This window comes from Kogia breviceps, chromosome 1, assembly GCF_026419965.1.
Source record: "Kogia breviceps isolate mKogBre1 chromosome 1, mKogBre1 haplotype 1, whole genome shotgun sequence".
Taxonomy (NCBI): Eukaryota; Metazoa; Chordata; class Mammalia; order Artiodactyla; family Physeteridae; genus Kogia; species Kogia breviceps.
This window is the reverse complement of record NC_081310.1, coordinates 47,883,944-47,906,817: the sequence shown is the minus strand read 5'-3', so window position 1 is coordinate 47,906,817 and position 22,874 is coordinate 47,883,944. Positions and strand designations below refer to the sequence as shown.

The window sequence follows — 22,874 nt, the reverse complement described above, 5'->3', positions numbered from 1 at the left end:
AGCAACTTTCAAGTATATAATACAGTATTGTTAACTGTAGTCACCATGTTGTACTTATTCAACCCCAGGACTTATTCACCTTAAAACTGGAAGTCTGTACCCTTCGGCCAACATCTCCCCATTTTCTCCAGTCCCCAGCTGCTGGTAACTACCATTCTATTCTGTTTCTATGAATTTGGTATTTTAGATCCCACGTATACGAGAGATCATACAGTATTTGTCTTTTTCTGACTTACTTCACTTAGCATAATGCCCTCAAGGTATATCCACGTTATTGCAAAGGGCAGGATTTCCTTCTATTTTATGGCTAAATAGTATCGTACTCTGTGTCTGTGTATGAATCACACTGAGTGTCACATTCATCTGTTGATGGACATTCTAGTGGTTTCCATGTCTTGGCTATTATGAATAATGCTGGAATGAACATAGGGGTGAAGATATCACTTCTATTTCTATCTAGTGATTTCATTTCCTTCAGATTTATACTGAGAAATGGAATTCCTGGATCATACATGGTAGTTTTATTTTTAATTTTTTGAGGAACTTCCATATTGTTTTCCATAGGGGCTGCACCAATTTACATTCCCGCCAACAGTGCACAGGGTTCTCTTTTCCACATCCTCGCCAAAACTTATCTCTTGTCTTCTGGATAGTAGCCATTCTGACAGGTGTGAGGTGATAGCTCTTTGTGTTTTCATTTGCATTTCCCTCAGTGATTTGATCATCTTTTCATGTACCTGTTGGCCATTTTTATGTCTTTTTTAGAAAAACCTCTATTCAGGTTCTCTGCCCATTTTTTAATAAAAAAAAACTGGGGGGGCTATTGAGTTGTATGACTTCCTTACATTTTCAGGACATTAACCCCTTATCAAGTACATGACTTGCAAATATTTTCTCCCTTTTCATGTTGTTGTTTCTTTCAGTGTGATGTAGTCTACTTGCTTATTTTTGCTTTTGTTGCTCGCACCTTTGGTGTCACATCTAAAAAATCACTGCAAAGACAAATGGCAAAGAACTTTTTTACCCTTTGTTTTCTTCTAGCAGTTTTACACTTTCGGGTCTGTCCTTTAAGTCTTTAACCCATTTCAAGTTAATTTTTGTGAGTGGGGTAAGATAGGGGTCCAATTTCATTCTTTCACATGTGAATATCGTCTCCCCAACACCATTTATGGAGAAACTATCCAATACCCACTGAGTATTTTTGGCTCCCTTGTCAAATATTTGTTGACTACATATCTGTGGCTTTATTTCTGGGTTCTTGATTCTGTTCCATTGGTCTATGTGTCTGTTTTTATGCCAATACCATACAATTTTGAATATTATAGCTTTTAAATCAGGAAACGTGACATCTCCAGCTTTTTGTTTGTTTTTTTTTCTTGGGATTGGACTATTCAAGGGTCTTTTGTAGTTCCATACAAATTTTAAGATTATTTTTTCTATTTCTGCTTCTTCAATTTCTTTCATCAGTGCATATAGTTCTCAGTGTACAAATCTTTCACCTCCTTAAATTTATTTCTAGGTTTATTATTAGTTTTGATGCTATTGCAAATGGGATTGTTTTATTTCTTTTTCAGATAGTTTGTCAGTGTATAGAAACACAACTAAATTTTGTAGGTTGATTTGGAAACCTGCAACTTTTACTCAATTTATGGATTAGTTTTAACAGTTTTTTGGTGGAGTCTTTAGGGTTTTCTATATATAATATCATGTTGTCTGCAAATAGAAAGAGTTTTACTTCTTCCTTCCTGATTAGATGCCTTCTATCTCTTTTTCTTGCCTGATAGCTCTGGCTAGGCCTTCTAGTGCTCTGCTGAACAGAAGTGGCAAGAGTAGGCATTCTTGTCTTGTTCCTGATCTTCGAGGAAAAGCTGTTGAATTTGGTTTGCTATTATTTTGTTGATAATTTTTACATCTCTATTCATCAGGGATACTGATCTGTAGTTTTCTTCTTGTAGTGTCCTGATCTGGCTTTGGTATCAGGGCAATGCTGGGCTCATAAAATGACTTTGGGAATGTTTCCCTCTTCTTCAATTTTTTGGAAGAGTTTGAGAAGGATTGGCACTAATTCCCCTTTAAATGTTTGGTAGAATTCACTCATGAAGGCACACAGTCCTGGGCTTTTCTTAGTAGGTTTTTGATGACTGATTCAATCTCCTTACTCATTATTGGTCACTTCAGATTTTCTAGTTCTTCATGATTCAGTCTTGATAGGTTATATGTTTCTAGGAATTTATCCATTTCTTCTAGGCTAGCCAATTTGTTGGCATACAATTGCTCTTATCAGTCTCTTATGATTCTCTGTATTTATTTGGTATCAGTTGTAATGTTTCCTCTTTCGTTGCTGATTTTATTGGAGTTTTCTCTCTTTTTTACTAGGTTAGTCTAGCTAAAGGCTTATCAATTTTATCTTTTCAAAAAACCAGCTCTTAGTTTCACAGATCTTTACTGTTTTTCCGGTTTCTATTTTCATTTATTTCTGCTCTGATCTTTGTTTCTGCTAACTTTGGGCTTACCTGTTCTTCTTTTTCTATTTCCTTGAGGTGTAAGTTAGGTTATTTCCCATAAGATTTTTGAATCATAAAAGTCTGAAACCTCTGGACTGAACATCAAGTAGGAGGAAAATGTGGTCTGAGGTGAAGTTGAAGAAGAAGGAAGGGCAGGAGCCCACAGAACCTTGACACCTATGGTAAAGACTGACGGCTGGAGACGCAACGACGAGTGATCAAGTGAGATTTACATTTTTAAAAGATCATTTGCAACGTACGGAAATAAATATGGTAAGGGCAAAAATGGTTCAGGGAAGAAAAACAGAGATTACTGCAGTAGTTAGCACTAAGGTTTCGTCAGTACAGATTTATTCTTATGTATGTGGTTAAAGTATGTGTATTATTGTGCGTGTGTGTTCGTGTGTGTGTGTGTGTGTGTGTGTGTGTGTGTGTGTGTGTGATTGACCCTGTACTAGACTATGATGGAAGCAAAATAATTACTCTAACATATTAAAAGTACATAAATGAGAAAATGTATATGAAATCCACTAAGTTTATATCAACTATTAAGCATTAAGAGTAGCTCCTGGGCTTCCCTGGTGGTGCAGTGGTTGAGAGTCTGCCTGCCGATGCAGGGGACACGGGTTCGTGCCCCGGTCCGGGAGGATCCCACATGCCGCGGAGCGGCTGGGCCCGTGAGCCATAGCAGCTGAGCCTGCGCGTCCGGAGTCTGTGCTCCACAACGGGAGAGGCCACAACAGTGAGAGGCCCGCCTAGCACAAAAAAAATTTAAAAAGAGTAGCTCCTGATCTCTAAAAGCTTATGCATGTGCTGCTATTAAGAAATACTGAGAGAATTATATAAAGCAACATGATTAAGTCAATGAATGGTAGACAGTAAATGCTACAGAGACAGGAGAAATGATTGGGCTAGCAGAATGAAGTGAAGTTTCATGGAGATAGAACTTGAAGAATACCTACAAATTGTTTACATATGTGTGAATGTAAAGATTTAAGGTAGTGTACAAATGAGGAAATTGGGCAAAGGGAAAATGAAACAAAAGAGCATTCTGTGAGAGCCTGTAAGTTTGTTAGCACTGGGGCATAAATTTGACTGGTAAGCTAGTTGGCAGGCAACATAGTGCCATGATCAGTTCCCATGATTCATAGGGTCTCTGCACAGCTATTGCTGGTTCTCATACCACAGACTCTTCTGGGGATCTTCATACATTTGTCCTCCACAACATCTTAAGCTGAGTTTCTCAGGAGCCACTTCTTATTACTCCCTAAATATAGGCAAGTAGCTTAATGTCACTACAGTAAAAGCCATAACAGAATGGTCCAGGGCACTCAGTTTTCTGCTTATCTGGCTTAATTTAGACAAGATTTAAAAAGAATCCACAGTAACGAGGGGCCTGTATATTATTCTCCAAATTTATATAAATGAAATATTATTTACTCTGAGCTTCTGATAAGTTTAATGGCCTTGAATTTGAGTTATACTCTCTGATAAGACTCTTGAATGCAGGTATTTTATGTCACCAGTTAGGCACGACTTATGATTCAGGGAGTCAAACAGAGTTGACATTCTCTTTTTCAAGTTAAAGAGTGTGACAAGAAAGTAAACCTAAATGGAAGGCCACCTCATGGGCAGAGGAATTCAGAGGGGCAGGCTTAAGGATGGCCCTGGATATGGAACGGTGTAGGCCATGTGCTGGGCACCTGGCCCCATGCATTGGCAAAGACTCCCAATGCCTTGAGAGTTGAATGATTACAGAAATAACTATCCAATTTCTGTGTGGTTACCATGCATCAGTACTTTCTAAGCATCACCTAATGAAATGGTTAAAGAGCTAGTTAAGAATGAATAGTTCTTTTTTAATTTGAAACTCATCAAAATCAGTTACAATGGTATTTGTTTACATTGACTGAAAAAATCTGATTATATTCTCCAGAAAGTATATTGATACTAAGTCACAACAAACAGTATTAAAAGTGATCTGATTTGAGTTAATGATTTTATGGTAGATACTCATCTTAACTTAGCTAACCTGAAGGTCTTTCGGCAGAATAGTATTCTTCCTGAGAGAATTGATCCGAAGCCTCTCATCTGCATACTCATAGGCCATTTTTCTTCTCTTCACATCACGCAACATTTTCCAATCTACATAGTAACTTCGAACTTGGCCTGAAGCTGATGAAGGAACCACCTAAGAGACAGAGACAAGGAACAAGTGAAGGACAGTCAGACCCAGACTCTGCCAGTTTCTCCATCCTGTGATCCTCTTTCAGTCACTATTTATGACCTTTTAACCCCCAAGTAATCATGAATAACTTTAATAATTTAAAATAATAGACTTCTTAATTCAGAAAAAATAACTTTTATGGACATACATTAAGCCAAAATGGTAGTAATTAATACAATGCTGATATGTGGGTTGGAAAGTGAAAATTTTTCTGAGATTTTTTAATATAATTCTGTTTTACCTTTACTTAGGTTAATAAATATATGGTTCAAAAGTCAAAAAAGTATAGAAAGGGGGAGGAGACCAAGATGGTGGAGTAGAGAGACATGGAGCTCACCTGCTCCCACAAATACATCAAAGATACATCTACACGTGGAATAATCCATACATGATACCTACTGAAAGCTTGAGGAAAATCTCAGACAACCAAAGCTGCAAGAAAGATTTCCATGAAACCACGTAGGATGAAGGGAAAAGGGAGAAGAGGAATTGGGATGGGACCTGCACCCTTGGGAGGGAGCTGTGAAAGACGAAAGTTCCCTCACCCTGGGGACCTCCTTCACTGGCTGGGAGGTCTGCTGGGACTGATAGGAAGCTTCAGAGGCTCAAAAGCAGAGTGCAGGAGCTGGTCTGCTGCCCCACAGGGTAGAGAGACCAGCACAGACTGTCTCTGCCACATTGCCACACTCTCCAGTCTGTGGCGCACCTGCTGGCGTGCATAGCAATTGGGTGTTGAAACTCAGGCTTCAGTGGACAGACCTGGGGAGATGACTTGGTTTGGCTGCGTGAAGACAGCTCAAAGGGCCTGGAGCGTGGCCCGAGCCACAACTGGGGGTGTGCACAGGATGGAGCATGGGGCTGCCGTAGGAGGCCCACTGTCAACATGGGAAGGAAGAGGCATGGGTCCACTATAGCAGCCTCACTATCAGCATGCTCACAGCAGGGCACAGCTCCAACTGCAGCAGGTTTTGCAAACTTTCTGTACGTGCACACATGGAGGTGGCACTGAATACTGAGGTGATCACTGGCACTCCTGCTTTAGGTATGGGGCTGCAGCTCCAGAGGACTTTCTCGCCCATGGTTTTGTGAGGGTTTCTCACCCATACCTAATTTTCAAGCCGATTCCAAGCACTCCTGCAGCAGATGCAGCCCCCGAGGGCAGTGCCAGCAACAGTGATCTTTGTGGGTGTGCACACCAGGTGGTAGGCAGTGTCACAGAGTTGCACATCACAGCAAACAGCTCCTGGGGAGGAACATACAGGGGCTCCTTTCCCAGAGGGAGTGCTCTAGTCCTGCCTACCTCACACTGAAGCTTAGAATCGGATCTAGGGGCTTCCACTCCAACAAATGGGGAGCAGACTCTACCCCTGACAGGGCTGCAACAATCACAGAGAAAAGAGGAGGCCCTGCCCAATATCCAGTGCAGGCTCCAGGCAACACACCACCTATATCAAGGAGACAAGGGCCAGTATATCCTGAGGAAAGACACAGCAAGCCAAAAACAGCCCTCGCACCAAAAATACTGGACTCATACAGTCTACACAAGGTCATTCCCAGATAAAAACAGCCCTTCAAAACCACAGAAGACAACTGTTTTCCCTAAATTCAGAGTAAGAGGGACTTCCCTGCTGGCACAGTGGTTAACAATATGCCTGCCAATGCAGGGGATACAGGTTCGAGCCCTGGTCTGGGAAGATCCCACATGCCACGAACAACTAAGCCCGCGTGCCACAACTACTGAGACTGTGCTCTAGAGCCTGTGAGCCACAACTACTGAGCCTATGTACGACAACTACTGAAGCCTGTGTACCTAGAGCCCGTGCTCCGCTACAAGAGAAGCCACTGCAATGAGAAGCCCATGCATCGCAATGAAGAGTAGCCCCGCTTGCTGCAACTAAGAAAGCCCACGTGTAATGAAGACCCAACGCAGCCAAAAATAGAATATAAATAAATAAATTTAATACTTAAAAAAATAAATTCAGATTAAGAGAAATATAAATAAAATGAAAAAGCAGAAAAATTACTCCCAATTAAAAGAACAGGTGAAATCCCCTGAAAGAACAAGCAATTAAACAGACCTCTCCAGTCTACATGACCCCAAGTCCAAAAAGGAAGTAATAAAAATGTTGAAGGGAGAGCAGCCAAAATAGCAGAGAAGGACCCTAAGCACACCTCCTCTCACAAGCACACGAAAATCAGAACAATCTGCAGAACAACCATTGTTGAAAAGGACTGAAACTTAACAAAAAAGATTCTCTACATCTAATACATAAAGATGGAACCACATGAGATGGGTATGAGGGGCACACTCATGATATAATCAAATCCCATACCCCCAGGTGTGCAACCCACAAACTAGAGAACAATTACATTGCAGAAGTTCTCCCAAAGAAGTGAGAGTTCTGAGCCTGTCAGACTCCACCCCCAGCCCAGGGGTCTGGCATGGGGAAGAGGAGCCCCCAAAGCATTTGGCTTTGAAGGCCAGTGGGGCTTGACTGCAAGAGTTCCACAGGAATGGGGGAAATAGAGACTTCACTTTCAAAGTGCGCACACAAAATCTCACATGCACTGGACCAAGGGCAAAAGCAGTAATCTGTTATGATAGAAGCCTGGGCCAAACCTACCTGCTGGTCTTGGAGGGTCTCCTGGGGAGGTGGCTGTGGCCCACCCTGGGGACACAGACTCTGGTGCCTAATATATCAGGGAGCATTCATTTGCATGTATGAGCTCTTGTGGAGGCTGACATTTTGGCACAAAGACCTGGCCCCACCCAGCAGCCCATAGGCTAAAGTGCTGAGAGGCACTGAGGCAAACAACACAATGGGCAGGGACACAGTCAAACCCATCAGCAGACAGGCTACCTAAAGACTTCCTGAGCTCACAGCCTCCTCTAGATACGCCCCTAGACATGGTCCTGTCCATCAGAGGACCAAGACCCAGTTCTACTCACCAGGGGACAGGCACCAGCCCCTCCCACCAAGAAGCCTGCACAAACCTCTACATCAGGCTCAGCTACCAGGGCGCAGTCACTAGAAGCAAGAAAACTACAGTTCCACAGCCTGCAGACTGAGTCCACAAACACAGGTCAGACTACCTGGGACCAGCTGGCCCCTGGTCCTTGAGGGATGAGAGGGGAGTGCACTGCTGGGACACAAATGACGTTTCCTACAGAGGGCCAGTTTTCCAAGGTGGAGGACCGAAACCAACCTACCACATACATAAAAACACAAATAGCAATTTACATAAAATGAGGCAACAGAGGAATATGTTTCACATGAATAAACAAGATAAAACCCCAGAAGAACAACTAAGTCACGTGGAGATAGGCAATCCACCCAAGAAAGAGTTCAGAGTAACGATTGTAAAGACGATCAAAGAACTCGGGAGGAGAATAGATGCACAGAGCAAGAAATCAGAAGTTTTAAAAAAAGAATTGAAAATATAAAGAATATAAAGAACTAAAGAAAACAATAACTGATATGAAAAACACACTAGAAGGAATCTATAGTAGACTAAATGATTCAGAAAGACGGATCAGTGAGCTGGAAGACAGAGGTAGTGGAAATCACTGCCACTTAACAGAAAGAAGAAAAATGAAATGAAATGAGGACAGCTTAAGAAACATCTGGGATAACATCAAGCACACTAATACTGGCATTTTAGGGATCCCAGAAGGAGGAGAGAGAAAGGGTCTGGGAAAATAATTGAACAGATAATAGCTGAAAACTGCCCTAACCTGGGGAAGGAAACAGTCACCAAAGTACAGGAAGTGCAGAGAGTCCCATACAGGATTAACTCACAGAGGAATACACCACAATGTATTGTAAGAAAGATGACAAAAGTTAAATATAAAGAGAGACTATTAAAAGCAACAAGGGAAAAACAACAAATAACACACAACGGAACTCCGGAAAGGCTATCAGCTGATTTTTCAGCAGAAACTACAAGCTAAAAGGGAGTGGCATGATATACTTAAAGTGATGAAAGAGAAAAAACTACAACCAAGAATACTCTACCCAGCAAGGCTCTCATTCAGATTTCATGGAGAAATCAAAAGCTTTACACACAAGCAAGAGCTAAAAGAATTCAGCACCACCAAACCAGCTTTAGAGCACCTGCTAAAGGAACTTCATTAGGTGGAAATGAAAAGGCCACAACGAAAAACAAGCAAATTACAAAATGGAAAAGCTCATTGATAAAGGCAAATATACAATAAAGGTAGAAAATCATCAATGCACAAAGCTGGAAGGGAAGTTAAAAGGCTAAATAAAGTAGTAAAATCATTTGTAACCACAGTAAGCAGTTAAGTGATTCACAAAACAATCAAACGTAAAATGTAAAATCAAAAACAGTAAACGTGAGGAAAGGAGACTACAAATGCAGTGTATCTAAAATGCATTAGAGACCCCAGAGAGAAGATGGCAGAAGAGTAAGATGCAGCTCCCCACAGATACATCAGAAATACATATACACGTGGAACTGCTCCTATAGAACACCCACTGAACGCTGGCAGATCTCAGACCTTCCAAAAGGCAAAAAATTCCCCACGTACCTGGGTAGGGCAAAAGAAAAAAGAATAAACAGAGACAAAAGAATAGGGACGGGACCTGCACCAGTGGGAGGGAGCTGTGAAGGAGGAAAGGTTTCCACACACTAGAAGCCCTTTCAAGGGCAGAGACTGCGGGGGACGGAGGGCGGGAGCTTCAGAGCCATGGAGGAGAGTGCAGCAACAGGGGGTGCGGAGGGCAAAGAGGAGAGATTCCCGCACAGAGGATCGGTGCCGACCAACACTCACCAGCCCAAGAGGCTTGTCTGCTCACCCACCGGGACAGACGGGGGCTGGGAGCTGAGGCTCAGGCTTCGGTCGGAAGCCAGAAGAGGGCTGGGGTTGGCTGCATGAACACAGCCTGAAGGGGTTACTGCAGCATGGCTAGCCGGGAGGGAGTCTGGAAGAAGTCTGGAGCTGCCGAAGAGGCAAGAGACTTTTTCTTCCCTCTTTGTTTCCTGGTGAGCAAGAAGAGGGGATTAAGCGCACCTCTTAAAGGAGCTCAAGAAATGGGCGTGAGCCGCCGCCATCAGCATGGACACTAGAGACGGGCATGAGACAATAAGGTTGCTGCTGCCGCCACCAAGAAGCCTGTGTGTGAGCACAGGTCACTCTCCACACCTCCGCTCCCGGGAGCCTGTGAAGCCCACCATGGCCAGGGTCCCGGGATCCAGGGACAATTTCCCCAGGAGAACACACGCGCGGCTCAGGCTGGTGCAATGTCACGCTGGCCTCTACCGCTGCAGGCTCGCCCCACATCCGTAGCCCTCTCTCCCCCCAGCCTGAGTGAGCCAGAGCCCCCGAATCTGCTGCTCCTTTAACCCTGTCCTGTCTGAGCAAAGAACAGACACCCTCAGGTGACCTACACGCAGAGGCGGGGCCAAATCCAAAGCTGAACCCCGGGAGCTGTGCTAACAAAGAAGAGAAAGGGAAATCTCTCCCAGCAGCCTCAAAAGTAGTGGATTAAAGCTCCACAATCAACTTGATGTACCCTGCTTCTGTGGAATAACTGAATAGACAACAAATCATCCCAAATTGAGGAGGTGGACTTTGGGAGCAAGATATATTATTTTTTCCCCCTTTTTCTCTCTTTGTGAGTGTGTATGTGTATGCTTCTGTGTGAGATTTTGTCTGTATAGCTTTGCTTTCACCATTTGTCCTGGGGTTCTGACTGTCCTGTTTTTTTTCTTTTTTTTTTTTTGTACTTACAAAAGTTTTCCTTATTATTTTTTATTTCAATAACTACTTCATCCTACTTTATTTTGTTTCTTCCTTCTTTCCCTCCCTCCTTCCTTCTCTCCCTCCTTCTTCCCTTCCCTTTCCTATTTTTTCTCCCTTTTATTCTGAGCTGTGTGGATTAAAGGCTCTTGGTGCTCCAGCCAGGAGACAGGGCTATGTCTCTGAGGTGGGAGAATGAACTTCAGGACCCTGGTCCACAAAAGACCTCCCAGCTCCACGTAATATCAAACAGGGAAAATCTCCCAGAGATGTCCATCTCAACACCAAGACCCAGCTTCACTCAACGACCAGCAAGGTACAGTGCTGAACACCCTACGCCAAACAACTAGCAAGACAGGAACACAGCCCCATCCATTAGCAGAGAGGCTGCCTAAAATCATAATGAGGCTACAGACATCCCAAAACACACCACCAGACGTGGACCTGCCCACCAGTAAGACAAGATCCAGCCTCATCCACCAGAGCACAGGCACTAGTCCCCTCAACCAGGAAACCTACTCAACCCACTGAACCAACCTTAGCCACTGGGGACAGACACCAAAAACAACGGGAACTACAAACCTGCAGCATGCAAACAGGAGACCCCAAACACAGTAAGATAAGCAAATGAAAAGACAGAAAAACACAAAGCAGATGAAGGAGCAAGGTATAAACCCACCTGACCTAACAAATGAAGAGGAAATAGGCAGTCTACCTGAAAAAGAATTCAGAATAATTATAGTAAAGATGATCCAAAATCTTGGAAACAAAATACACACTATGCAAGAAACATTTTAAAAGGACCTAGAAGAACTAACGAGGAAGCAAGCAACTATGAACAACACAATAAAGGAAATTAAAAATACTCTAGACGGGATCTAGAATAACTGAGGCAGAAGAACAGATAAGTGACCTGGAAGATAAAATAGTGGAAATAACTACTGCAGAGCAGAAGAAAGAAAAAAGAATGAAAAGAACTGAGGACAGTCTCAGAGACCTCTGGGACAACATTAAACGCACCAACATTCGAATTATAGGGGTCCCAGAAGAAGAAGAGAAAAAGAAAGGGACTGAGAAAATATTAGAAGAGATTAGACTTGAAAACTTCCCTAATATAGGAAAGGAAATAGTTAATCAAGTCCAGGAAGCACAGAGAGTCCCATACAAGATAAACCCAAGAAGAAACACGCCAAGGCACACATTAATCAAACTATCAAAAATTAAGTACAAAGAAAACATATTAAAAAGCAGCAAGGGAAAAACAACAAATAACACACAAGGGAATCCCCAAAGGTTAACATCTGATCTTTCAGCATGAACTCTGCAAGCCAGAAGGGAGGGGCAGGACATATTTAAAGTGATGAAGCAGGGGGAGCGAGAAGATGGCGGAAGAGTAAGACGCGGGGATCACCTTCCTCCTCACAGATACATCAGAAATACATCTACACGTGGAACTTCTCCTATAGAACACCCACCGAATGCTGGCAGAAGACCTCAGACCTCAGGCAAGAAACCCCCCCACGTAGCTGGGTAGGGCAAAAGAAAAAAGAATAAACAGAGACAAAAGAATAGGGACGGGACCTGCACCAGTGGGAGGGAGCCGTGAAGGAGGAAAGACTCCCACACACTAGAAGCCCCTTCGCGGGCGGAGACTGCGGGTGGCGGAGGGGGAAGCTTCAGAGCCGCGGAGGAGACCGCAGCCAACAGGGTGCGGAGGGCAAAGCGGAGAGATTCCCGCACAGAGGATCGGTGCCGATCAGCACTCACCAGCCCGAGAGGCTTGTCTGCTCGCCAGCCGCGGCGGGCGGGGCTGGGAACTGAGCCTCGGGCGGATCCCAGGGAAAGGTCTGGAGTTGGCAGAGTGAAAACAGCCTGAAGGGGTTAGCGCACCACGGCTGGCCGGGAGGGAGTTCGGGAGAAGTCTGGAGCTGCCGAAGAGGCGAGAGACCTTTTCTTCCCTCTTTACCTCCTGCTGCGCAAGGAGAGGGGTTTAAGCGCGCCGCTTAAAGGAGCTCCAGAAACGGGCGCGAGCTGCGGCTGTCGGCACGGACAACAGAGACGGGTGTGGGACGCTAGGGTTGCTACTGCCGCCACCAAGAGGCCTGTGTGCGAGCGCAGGTCACTCTCCACACCGCCCCTCCTGGGAGCCTGTGCAGCCCGCCAGTGCCGGGGTCCCGGGATCCTGGGACTGCTTCCCCGGGAAAACGCGCGGTGCGCCTTGGGCCGGTGCAGCGTCACGCCAGCCTCTGCCGCCGCGGACTCGCCCCACATCCGTGCCCCCCCATCCACCGCCTGAGTGAGCCAGAGACCACGAATCAGCTGCCCCGTTAACGCTGCTCCTTTGACCCCGCCCTGTCGGACGCCCTCAGACGACCTGCGCGCAGAGGCGGGGCCAGGTCCAGGGCTGAGCCCCAGGAGCTGTGCGAACAAAGAGAGGGGGTGGTCCCTCCCAGCAGCCTCAGAAACAGCGGGTTAAAGCTCCACAGTCAGCTTGAAGTGCCCTGCATCTGTGGAAAACCTGAATAGACAGCGAAATATCCCAGGTTGAGGAAGTGGACTTTGGGAGCAAGATATACTATTATTTTCCCCTTTTTTCTTTTTGTGAGTGGGTATGTGGGTGCTGCTGTGTGAGATTTTGTCTGTGTAGCTTTGTTTTCACCATTTGTCCTGGGGTTAGACTGACCTTTTTTTTTGTTGTTGTATTTGTTTTTTTTTCTTTAATAGAAATTTTTCTTCTTAATAATTATTTTGTTATTTTAATAACTGTATTTTACCCTACTTTATTTTGTCTTCTCCCCTTTCTTTCTTCCTTTCTTCCCTCCTTTCTTTCCTATTTCCCTCCTTCCTTCCTTCCTCCCTTCCTTCCTTTATTCCCTCCTTCCTTTCTTCCTCCCTCCCTTCCTTCCTTTATTCCCTCCTTCCTTCCTCCCTTCCTTTCTTCCTCCCTCCCTTCCTTCCTTTATTCCCTCCTTCCTTCCTCCCTTCCTTTCTTCCTCCCTCCCTTCCTTTCTTCATTCACTCCTTCCTTCCTCCCTTCCTTTCTTTATTGCCTCCTTCCTTCCTCCCTTCCTTTCTTCCTCCCTCCCTTCCTTTCTTCTTCCCTCTCTTTTCTTCCTCCCTCCCTTCCTTTCTTTATTCCCTCCTTCCTTCTTCCCTTCCTTTCTTCCTCCCTCCCTTCCTTTCTTTATTCCCTCCTTCCTTCCTCCCTTCCTTTCTTCCTCCCTCCCTTCCTTTTATTCCCTCCTTCCTTCCTCCCTTCCTTTCTTTATTCCCTCCTTCCTTCCTCCCTTCCTTTCTTCCTCCCTCCCTTCCTTTCTTCTTCCATCTCTTCTTTTCTTCCTCCCTCCCTTCCTTTCTTTATTCCCTCCTTCCTTCCTTTCTTCCTCCCTCCCTTCCTTTTATTCCCTCCTTCCTTCCTCCCTTCCTTTCTTCCTCCCTCCCTTCCTTTCTTTATTCCCTCCTTCCTTCCTCCCTTCCTTTCTTTATTGCCTCCTTCCTTCCTCCCTTCCTTTCTTCCTCCCTCCCTTCCTTTCTTCTTCCCTCTCTTTTCTTCCTCCCTCCCTTCCTTTCTTTATTCCCTCCTTCCTTCTTCCCTTCCTTTCTTCCTCCCTCCCTTCCTTTCTTTATTCCCTCCTTCCTTCCTCCCTTCCTTTCTTCCTCCCTCCCTTCCTTTTATTCCCTCCTTCCTTCCTCCCTTCCTTTCTTTATTCCCTCCTTCCTTCCTCCCTTCCTTTCTTCCTCCCTCCCTTCCTTTCTTTATTCCCTCCTTCCTTCCTCCCTTCCTTTCTTCCTCCCTCCCTTCCTTTCTTCTTCCCTCTCTTCTTTTCTTCCTCCCTCCCTTCCTTTCTTTATTCCCTCCTTCCTTCCTTTCTTCCTCCCTCCCTTCCTTTTATTCCCTCCTTCCTTCCTCCCTTCCTTTCTTTATTCCCTCCTTCCTTCCTCCCTTCCTTTCTTCCTCCCTCCCTTCCTTTCTTCTTCCCTCTCTTTTCTTCCTCCCTCCCTTCCTTTCTTTATTCCCTCCTTCCTTCCTCCCTTCCTTTCTTCCTCCCTCCCTTCCTTTCTTCTTCCCTCTCTTCTTTTCTTCCTCCCTCCCTTCCTTTCTTTATTCCCTCCTTCCTCCCTCCCTTCCTTTCTTCCTTCCTTCCCTCCCTTCCTCCTTTCTTCCTTCCTTTCTTGACTTTCTACTTTTTTCTCCCTTTTGTTTTGAGCCGTGTGGATTAAAGGCTCTTGGCACTCCAGCCAGGTGTCAAGGCTGTGTCTCTGAGGTGGGAGAACTAACCTCAGGACACTGGTCCACAAGAGACCTCTCAGCTCCACGTAATATCAAACGGCGAAAATCTCCCAGAGATCTCCATCTCAACACCAAGACCCAGATTCACTCAAGGACCAGCAACGAACAGTGCTGGACACCCTATACCCAACAAAGAGCGAGACAGGTCTACAGCCCCATCCATTAGCAGAGAGGCTGCCTAGAATCACAGTAAGGCTACCGACATCCCCATACACGCCCCCAGACGTGGATCTACCCACCAGGGAGACGGGATCCAGCCTCATCCACCAGAACAGGGGAACTGGTCCCCCCAACCAGGAAACCTGCTCAACCCACTAAACCAACCTCAGCCACTGGGGACAGCCACCAAAAATAGATAGAAATACGAACCTGCCGCCTGCAAAAGGGAGACCCCAAACACAGTAAGATAAGCAAAATGAGAAGACAGAAAAACACACAGCAGATGAAGGAACAAGATAAAAACACACCAGACCTAACAGATGAAGAGGTAATAGCTAATCTACCTGAAAGAGAATTTAGAATAATGATGGTGAAGATGATGCAAAATCTTGGAAATAGAATAGACAAATTGCAAGAAACAGTTAACAAGGACCTAGAAGAAATAAAGAGGAAGCAAGTAACGATGAGCAACACAATAAATGAAATGAAAAATACTCTAGACGGGATCAGTAGCAGAATAACTGAGGCAGAAGGACGGATAAGTGACCTGGAAGATAAAATAGTGGAAATAACTACTGCAGAGCAGAAGAAAGAAAAAAGAATGAAAAGAACTGAGGACAGTCTCAGAGATCTCTGGGACAACATTAAACGCACCAACATTCGAATCATAGGGGTCCCATAAGAAGAAGAGAAAAAGAAAGGGACTGAGAAAATATTTGAAGAGATTATAGTTGAAAACTTCCCTAATATAGGAAAGGAAATAGTCAACCAAGTCCAGGAAGCACAGAGAGTCCCATACAGGATAAACCCAAGGATAAACATGCCGAGACACATAATAATCAAACTGTCAAAAATTAAATACAAAGAAAACATATTAAAAGCAGCAAGGGAAAAACAACAAATAACACACAAGGGAATCCCCATAAGGCTAACGTCTGATCTTTCAGCAGAAACTCTACAAGCCAGAAGGGAGTGGCAGGACATATTGAAAGTGATGAAGGAAAAAAACCTACAACCAAGATGACTCTACCCAGCAAGGATCTCATTCAGATTTGATGGAGAAATTAAAACCTTTACAGACAAGCAAAAGCTGAGAGAGTACAGCACCACCAAACCAGCTTTACAACAAATGCTAAAGGAACTTCTCTAAGCAAGAAACATAAGAGAAGGAAAAGACCTACAAGAACAACCTGAAACAATTAAGTAAATGGTAATAGGAACGCACATATCAATAATTACCTTAAATGTAAATGGATTAAATGCTCCCACCAAAAGACACAGACTGGCTGAATGGATACAAAAACAGGACCCATATATATGCTGTCTACAAGAGACCCACTTCAGACCTAGGGACACTTACAGGCTGAAAGTGAGGGGATGGAAAAAGATATTCCATGCAAATGGAAATCAGAAGAAAGCTGGAGTAGCAATTCTCATATCAGACAAAATAGACTTTAAAATAAAAACTATTACAAGAGACAAAGAAGGACACTACATAATGATCAAGGGATCGATCCATGAAGAAGATATAACAATTGTAAATATTTATGCACCCAACATAGGCGCACCTCAATACATAAGGCAAATACTAACAGCCATAAAAGGGGAAATCAACAGTAACACAATCATAGTAGGGGACTTTAACACCCCCCCTGTCACCAATGGACAGATCATCCAAAATGAAAATAAATAAGGAAACACAAGCTTTAAATGATACATTATACAAGATGGATTTACTTGATATTTATAGGACATTCCATCCAAAAACAACAGAATACACATTTTTCTCAAGTGCCCATGGAACATTCTCCAGGATAGATCACATCTTGGGTCACAAATCTAGCCTTGGCAAATTTAAGAAAATTGAAATCGTATCAAGTATCTTTTCTGACCACAACGCAATGAGACTAGATATCAATTACAGGAAAAGATCTGTAAAAAATACAAACACATGGAGGCTAAACAATACACTACTTAAAAACGAAGTGATCACTGAAGAAATCAAAGAGGAAATCAAAAAGTACTTAGAAACAAATGACAATGGAGACACGACGACCCAAAACCTATGGGATACAGCAAAAGCAGTTCTAAGAGGGAAGTTTATAGCAATACAATCATACCTTAAGAAACAGGAAGCATCTCGAATAAACAACTTAACTTTGCACCTAAAGCAATTAAAGAAGGAAGAACAAAAAAACCCCAAATTTAGCAGAAGGAAAGAAATCATAAAGATCAGATCAGAAATTAATGAAAAAGAAATGAAGGAAACAATAGCAAAGATGAGTAAAAGTAAAAGCTGGTTCTTTGAGAAGATAAATAAAATTGATAAACCATTAGCCAGACTCATCAAGAAAAAAAGGGAGAAGACTCAAATCAATAGAATTAGAAATGAAAAAGGAGATGTAACAACTGACTCTGCAGAAATACAAAAGATTATTAGAGATTACTACAAGCAACTCTATGCCAATAAAATGGACAACCTGGAAGAAATGGACAAATTCTTAGAAATGCACAACCTGCCAAGACTGAACCAGGAAGAAATAGAAAATATGAACAGACCAATCACAAGCACTGAAATTGAAACTGTGATTAAAAATCTTCCAACAAACAAAAGCCCAGGACCAGATGGCTTCACAGGCGAATTCTATCAAACATTTAGAGAAGAGCTAACACCTATCCTTCTCAAACTCTTCCAAAAGATAGCAGAGGTAGGAACACTCCCAAACTCATTCTACGAGGCCACCATCACCCTGATACCAAAACCAGACAAAGACGTCAGAAAGAAAGAAAACTATAGGCCAATATCACTGATGAACATAGATGCAAAAATCCTCAACAAAATACTAGCAAACAGAATCCAACAGCACATTAAAAGGATCATACACCATGATCAAGTGGGGTTTATTCCAGGAATGCAAGGATTCTTCAATATACGCAAATCAATCAACATGATACACCATATCAACAAACTGAAGGAGAAAAACCATATGATCATCTCAATAGATGCAGAGAAAGCTTTTGACAAAATTCAACACCCATTTATGATAAAAACCCTGCAGAAAGTAGGCATAGAGGGAACTTTCCTCAATATAATAAAGGTAATATATGACAAACCCACAGCCAGCATTGTTCTCAATGGTGAAAAACTGAAACCATTTCCACTAAGATCAGGAACAAGACAAGGTTGCCCACTCTCAACACTCTTATTCAACCTAGTTTTGGAAGTTCTAGCCACAGCAATTAGAGAAAATAAAGAAATAAAAGGAATCCAAATAGGAAAAGAAGAAGTAAAGCTGTCACTGTTTGCAGATGACATGATACTATACATAGAGAATACTAAGGATGCTACCAGAAAACTACTAGAACTAATCAATGAATTTGGTAAAGTAGCAGGATACAAAGTTAATGCACAGAAATCTCTGGCATTCTTATACACTAATGATGAAAAATCTGAGAATGAAATTAAGAAAACACTCCCATTTACCATTGCAACAAAAAGAATAAAATATCTAGGAATAAACCTACCTAAGGAGACAAAAGACTTGTATGCAGAAAACTATAAGACACTGATGAAAGAAATTAAAGATGATACAAATAGGTGGAGAAATATACCATGTTCTTGGATTGGAAGAATCAACATAGTGAAAATGACTGTATTACCCAAAGCAATCTACAGATTCAATGCAATCCCTATCAAATTACCACTGGCAGTTTTTACAGGACTAGAACAAAGAATTTCACAATTTGTATGGAAACACAAAAGACCCCGAATAGCCAAAGCAATCTTGAGAACGAAAAATGGAGCTGGAGGAATCAGGCTCCCTGACTTCAGACTATACTACAAGGCCACAGTAATCAAGACAGTATGGTACTGGCACAAAAACAGAAATATAGATCAATGGAACAGGATAGAAAGCCCAGAGATAAACCCACACACATATGGTCACCTTATCTTTGATAAAGGAGGCAAGAATATACATTGGAGAAAAGACAGCCTCTTCAATAAGTGGTGCTGGGAAAACTGGACAGCTACCTGTAGAAGTATGAAATTAGAACACTCCCTAACACCATACACAAAAATAAACTCAAAATGGGTTAAAGGCCTACATGTAAGGCCAGACACTATCAAACTCTTAGAGGAAAACATAGGCAGAACACTCTATGACATCAATCACAGCAAGATCCTTTTTGACCCATCTCCTAGAGAAATGGAAATAAAAACAAAAATAAACAAATGGGACCTAATGAAACTTAAAAGCTTTTGCACAGCAAAGGCTACCATAAACAAGACCAAAAGACAACCCTCAGAATGGGAGAAAATATTTGCAAATGAAGCAACTGACAAAGGATTAATATCCAAAATTTATAAGCAACTCATGCAGCTCAATAACAAAAAAACAAACAGCCCAATCCAAAAATGGGCAGAAGAACTAGACATTTCTCCAAAGAAGATATACAGATAGCCAACAAACACATGAAAGAATGCTCAACATCATTAATCATTAGAGAAATGCAAATCAAAACTACAATGAGATATCATCTCACACCGGTCAGATTGGCCATCATCAAAAACTCTAGAAACAATAAATGCTGGAGAGGGTGTGGAGAAAAGGGAACACTCTTGCACTGCTGGTGGGAATGTAAATTGATACAGCCACTATGGAGAACAGTATGGAGGTTCCTTAAAAAACTAAAAATAGAACTACCATATGACCCTGCAATCCCACTACTGGGCATATACCCTGAGAAAACCATAATTCAAAAAGAGTCATGTACCAAAATGTTTATTGCAGCTCTATTTACTATAGCCAGGACATGGAAGCAACCTAAGTGTCCATCAACAGATGAATGGATAAGGAAGATGTGGCACATATATACAATGGAATATTACTCAGCCATAAAAAGAAACGAAACTGAGTTATTTGTAAGTAGGTGGATAGACCTGGAATCTGTCATACAGAGTGAAGTAAGTCAGAAGGATAAAAACAAATACCGTATGCTAACACATATATATGGAATCTAAAAAAAAAAAAAATCATGAAGAGATTAGTGGTAGGATGGGAATAAAACACAGACCTACTAGAGCATGGACTTGAGGATATGGGGAGGGGGAAGGGTAAGCTGTGACGATGTGAGAGAGTGGCAGGGACATATACACACTACCAAATGTAAATTAGATAGCTAGTGGGAAGCTACAGCATAGCACAGGGAGTTCACCTCTGTACTTAGTGACCACCTAGAGGGGTGGGATAGGGAGGGTGGGAGGGAGGGTGACAAAAGAGGGAAGAGTTATGGGAACATATGTATATGTATAACTGATTCACTTTGTTGTAAAAGAGAAACTAACACACTATTGTAAAACAGTTATACTCAAATAAAGATGTTAAAAAATAAAATTAAATTAAAAAAAATAAAAATAAAAAAATAAAGTGATGAAGCAGAAAAACCTACAACCAAGATTACTCTACCCAGCAAGTATCTCGTTCAGATTTGATGGAAAAATTAAAACCTTTACAGACAAGCAAAAGCTGAGAGAGAGCAGCACCACCAAACCAGCTTTACGACAAATGCTAAAGGAACTTTTTCTACGCAAGAAACACAAGAGAAGAGACCTACAAGAACAAACCTGAAACAATTAAGGAAATGGTAATAGGAACATACATATCGATAATTACCTTAAATGTAAATGGATTAAAAGCACCCACGAAAAGACACAGACTGGCTGAATGGATACAAAAACAAGACCCATATATATGCTATCTACAAGAAACTCACTTCAGACCTAGGGACACATACAGACGGAAACTGAGGGGATGGAAAAAGATATTCCATGCAAATGAAAATCAGAAGAAAGCTGGAGTAGCAATTTCTGTATCAGACAAAATAGACTTTAAAATAAAGACTATTACAAAACACAAAGAAGGATACTACATAATGATTAAGGGATCGACCCATGAAGAAGATATAACAATTGTAAATATTTATGCACCCAACATAGGAGCACCTCAATACATAAGGCAAATACTAACAACCATAAAAGGAGAAATCGACAGTAACACAATCATAGTAGGGGACTTTAACACCCCATTTTCACCAATGGACAGATCATTCAAAATAAAAATAAAAATGGAAACACAAGCTTTAAATGATACATTACACAAGATGGACTTCATTGATATTCATAGGACATTCCATCCAAAAACAAAAGAATACACATTTTTCTCAAGTGTCCATGGAACATTGTCCAGGATAGATCATATCTTGGGTCACAAACCTAGCCTTGGTAAATTTAAGAAAATTGAAACCGTATCAAGTATCTTTTCTGACCACAACGCTATGAGACTAGATATCAATTACAGGAAAAGATCTGTAAAAAATATAAACACATGTAGGCTAAACAATACACTACTTAAAAACAAAGTGATCAGTGAAGAAATCAAACAGGAAATCAAAAAATACTTAGAAACAAATGACAATGGAGACACGACGACCCAAAACCTATGTGATGCAGCAGTAGCAATTTTAAGAGGGAAGTTTATAGCAATACAATCCTACCTTAAGAAACAGGAAACATCTCGAATAAACAACCTAACTTTGCACCTAAAGCAATTAGAGAAAGAAGAACAAAAAACCCCCAAATTTGGCAGAAGGAAAGAAATCATAAAGATCAGATCAGAAATAAATGAAAAAGAAATGAAGGAAACGATAGCAAAGATCAATAAAACTAAAAGCTGATTCTTTGAGCAGATAAAGAAAATTGATAAACAATTAGGCAGACTCATCAAGAAAAAAAGGGAGAAGACGAAAATCAATAGAATTAGAAATGAAAAAGGAGCTGTAACAACTTACACTGCAGAAAAACAAAAGATTATGAGAGATTATACAAGCAACTGTATGCCAATAAAATGGACAACCTGGAAGAAACAGACATATTCTGAGAAATACACAACCATCTGAGACTGAACCAGGAAGAAATATAAAATTGTTGAACAGACCAATCACAAGCACTGAAATTGAAACTGTGATTAAAAATCTTCCAACAAACAAAAGCCCAGGACCAGATGGCTTCACAGGTGAATTCTATCAAACATTTAGAAAATAGCTAAAACCTATCCTTCTCAAACTCTTCCAAAAGATAGCAGAGGGAGGAACACTCCCAAACTCATTCTGAGGCCACCATAACCCTGATACCAAACCAGACAAAGACGTCACAAAGAAGAAAACTACAGGCCAGTATCACTGATGAACACAGATGCAAAATTCCTCAATAAAATACTAGCAAAATGAATCCAACAGCACATTAAAAGGATCATACACCATGATCAAGTGGGGTTTATTCCAGGAATGCAAGGATTCTTCAATATACGCAAATCAATCAACGTGATACACCATATCAACAAACTGAAGGAGAAAAACGATATGATCATCTCAACAGATGCAGAGAAAGCTTTTGACAAAATTCAACACCCATTTATGATAAAAACCCTGCAGAAAGTAGGCATAGAGGGAACATTCTTCAACATTAAAAAGGCCATATATGACAAACCCACAGCCAGCATCGTCCTCAATGGTGAAAAAGTGAAACCATTCCCACTAAGATCAGGAACAAGACAAGGTTGCCCACTCTCACCACTCTTATTCAACATAGTTTTGGAAGTTCTAGCCACAGCCGTCAGAGAAGAAAAAGAAATAAAAGGAATCCAAATTGGAAAAGAAGAAGTAAAGCTGTCACTGTTTGCAGATGACATGATACTATACATAGAGAATCTTAAGGATGCTACCGGAAAACTACTAGGGCTAATCAATGAATCTGGTAAAGTAGCAGGATACAAAATTAATGCACAAAATCTCTGGCATTCTTATACACTAATGATGAAAACTCTGAGAGTGAAATTAAGAAAACACTCCCATTTACCACTGCAACAAAAA

General features: G+C 42.0%; 1 protein-coding gene across 2 annotated transcripts in view; it reads right to left on the bottom strand.

Moving 5' to 3' along the window:
- The window catches only part of MRPS14 (mitochondrial ribosomal protein S14), a 62,813-nt gene that overhangs the window by 28,251 nt on the left and 11,688 nt on the right, over positions 1 to 22,874 (bottom strand). For both annotated transcript variants that reach the window (XM_067031199.1, XM_059046396.2), the window contains exon 2: positions 4,537 to 4,695. In XM_067031199.1, the coding sequence (XP_066887300.1) occupies positions 4,537 to 4,695 (159 nt within the window). The remainder of the gene's footprint in view (positions 1 to 4,536; positions 4,696 to 22,874) is intronic.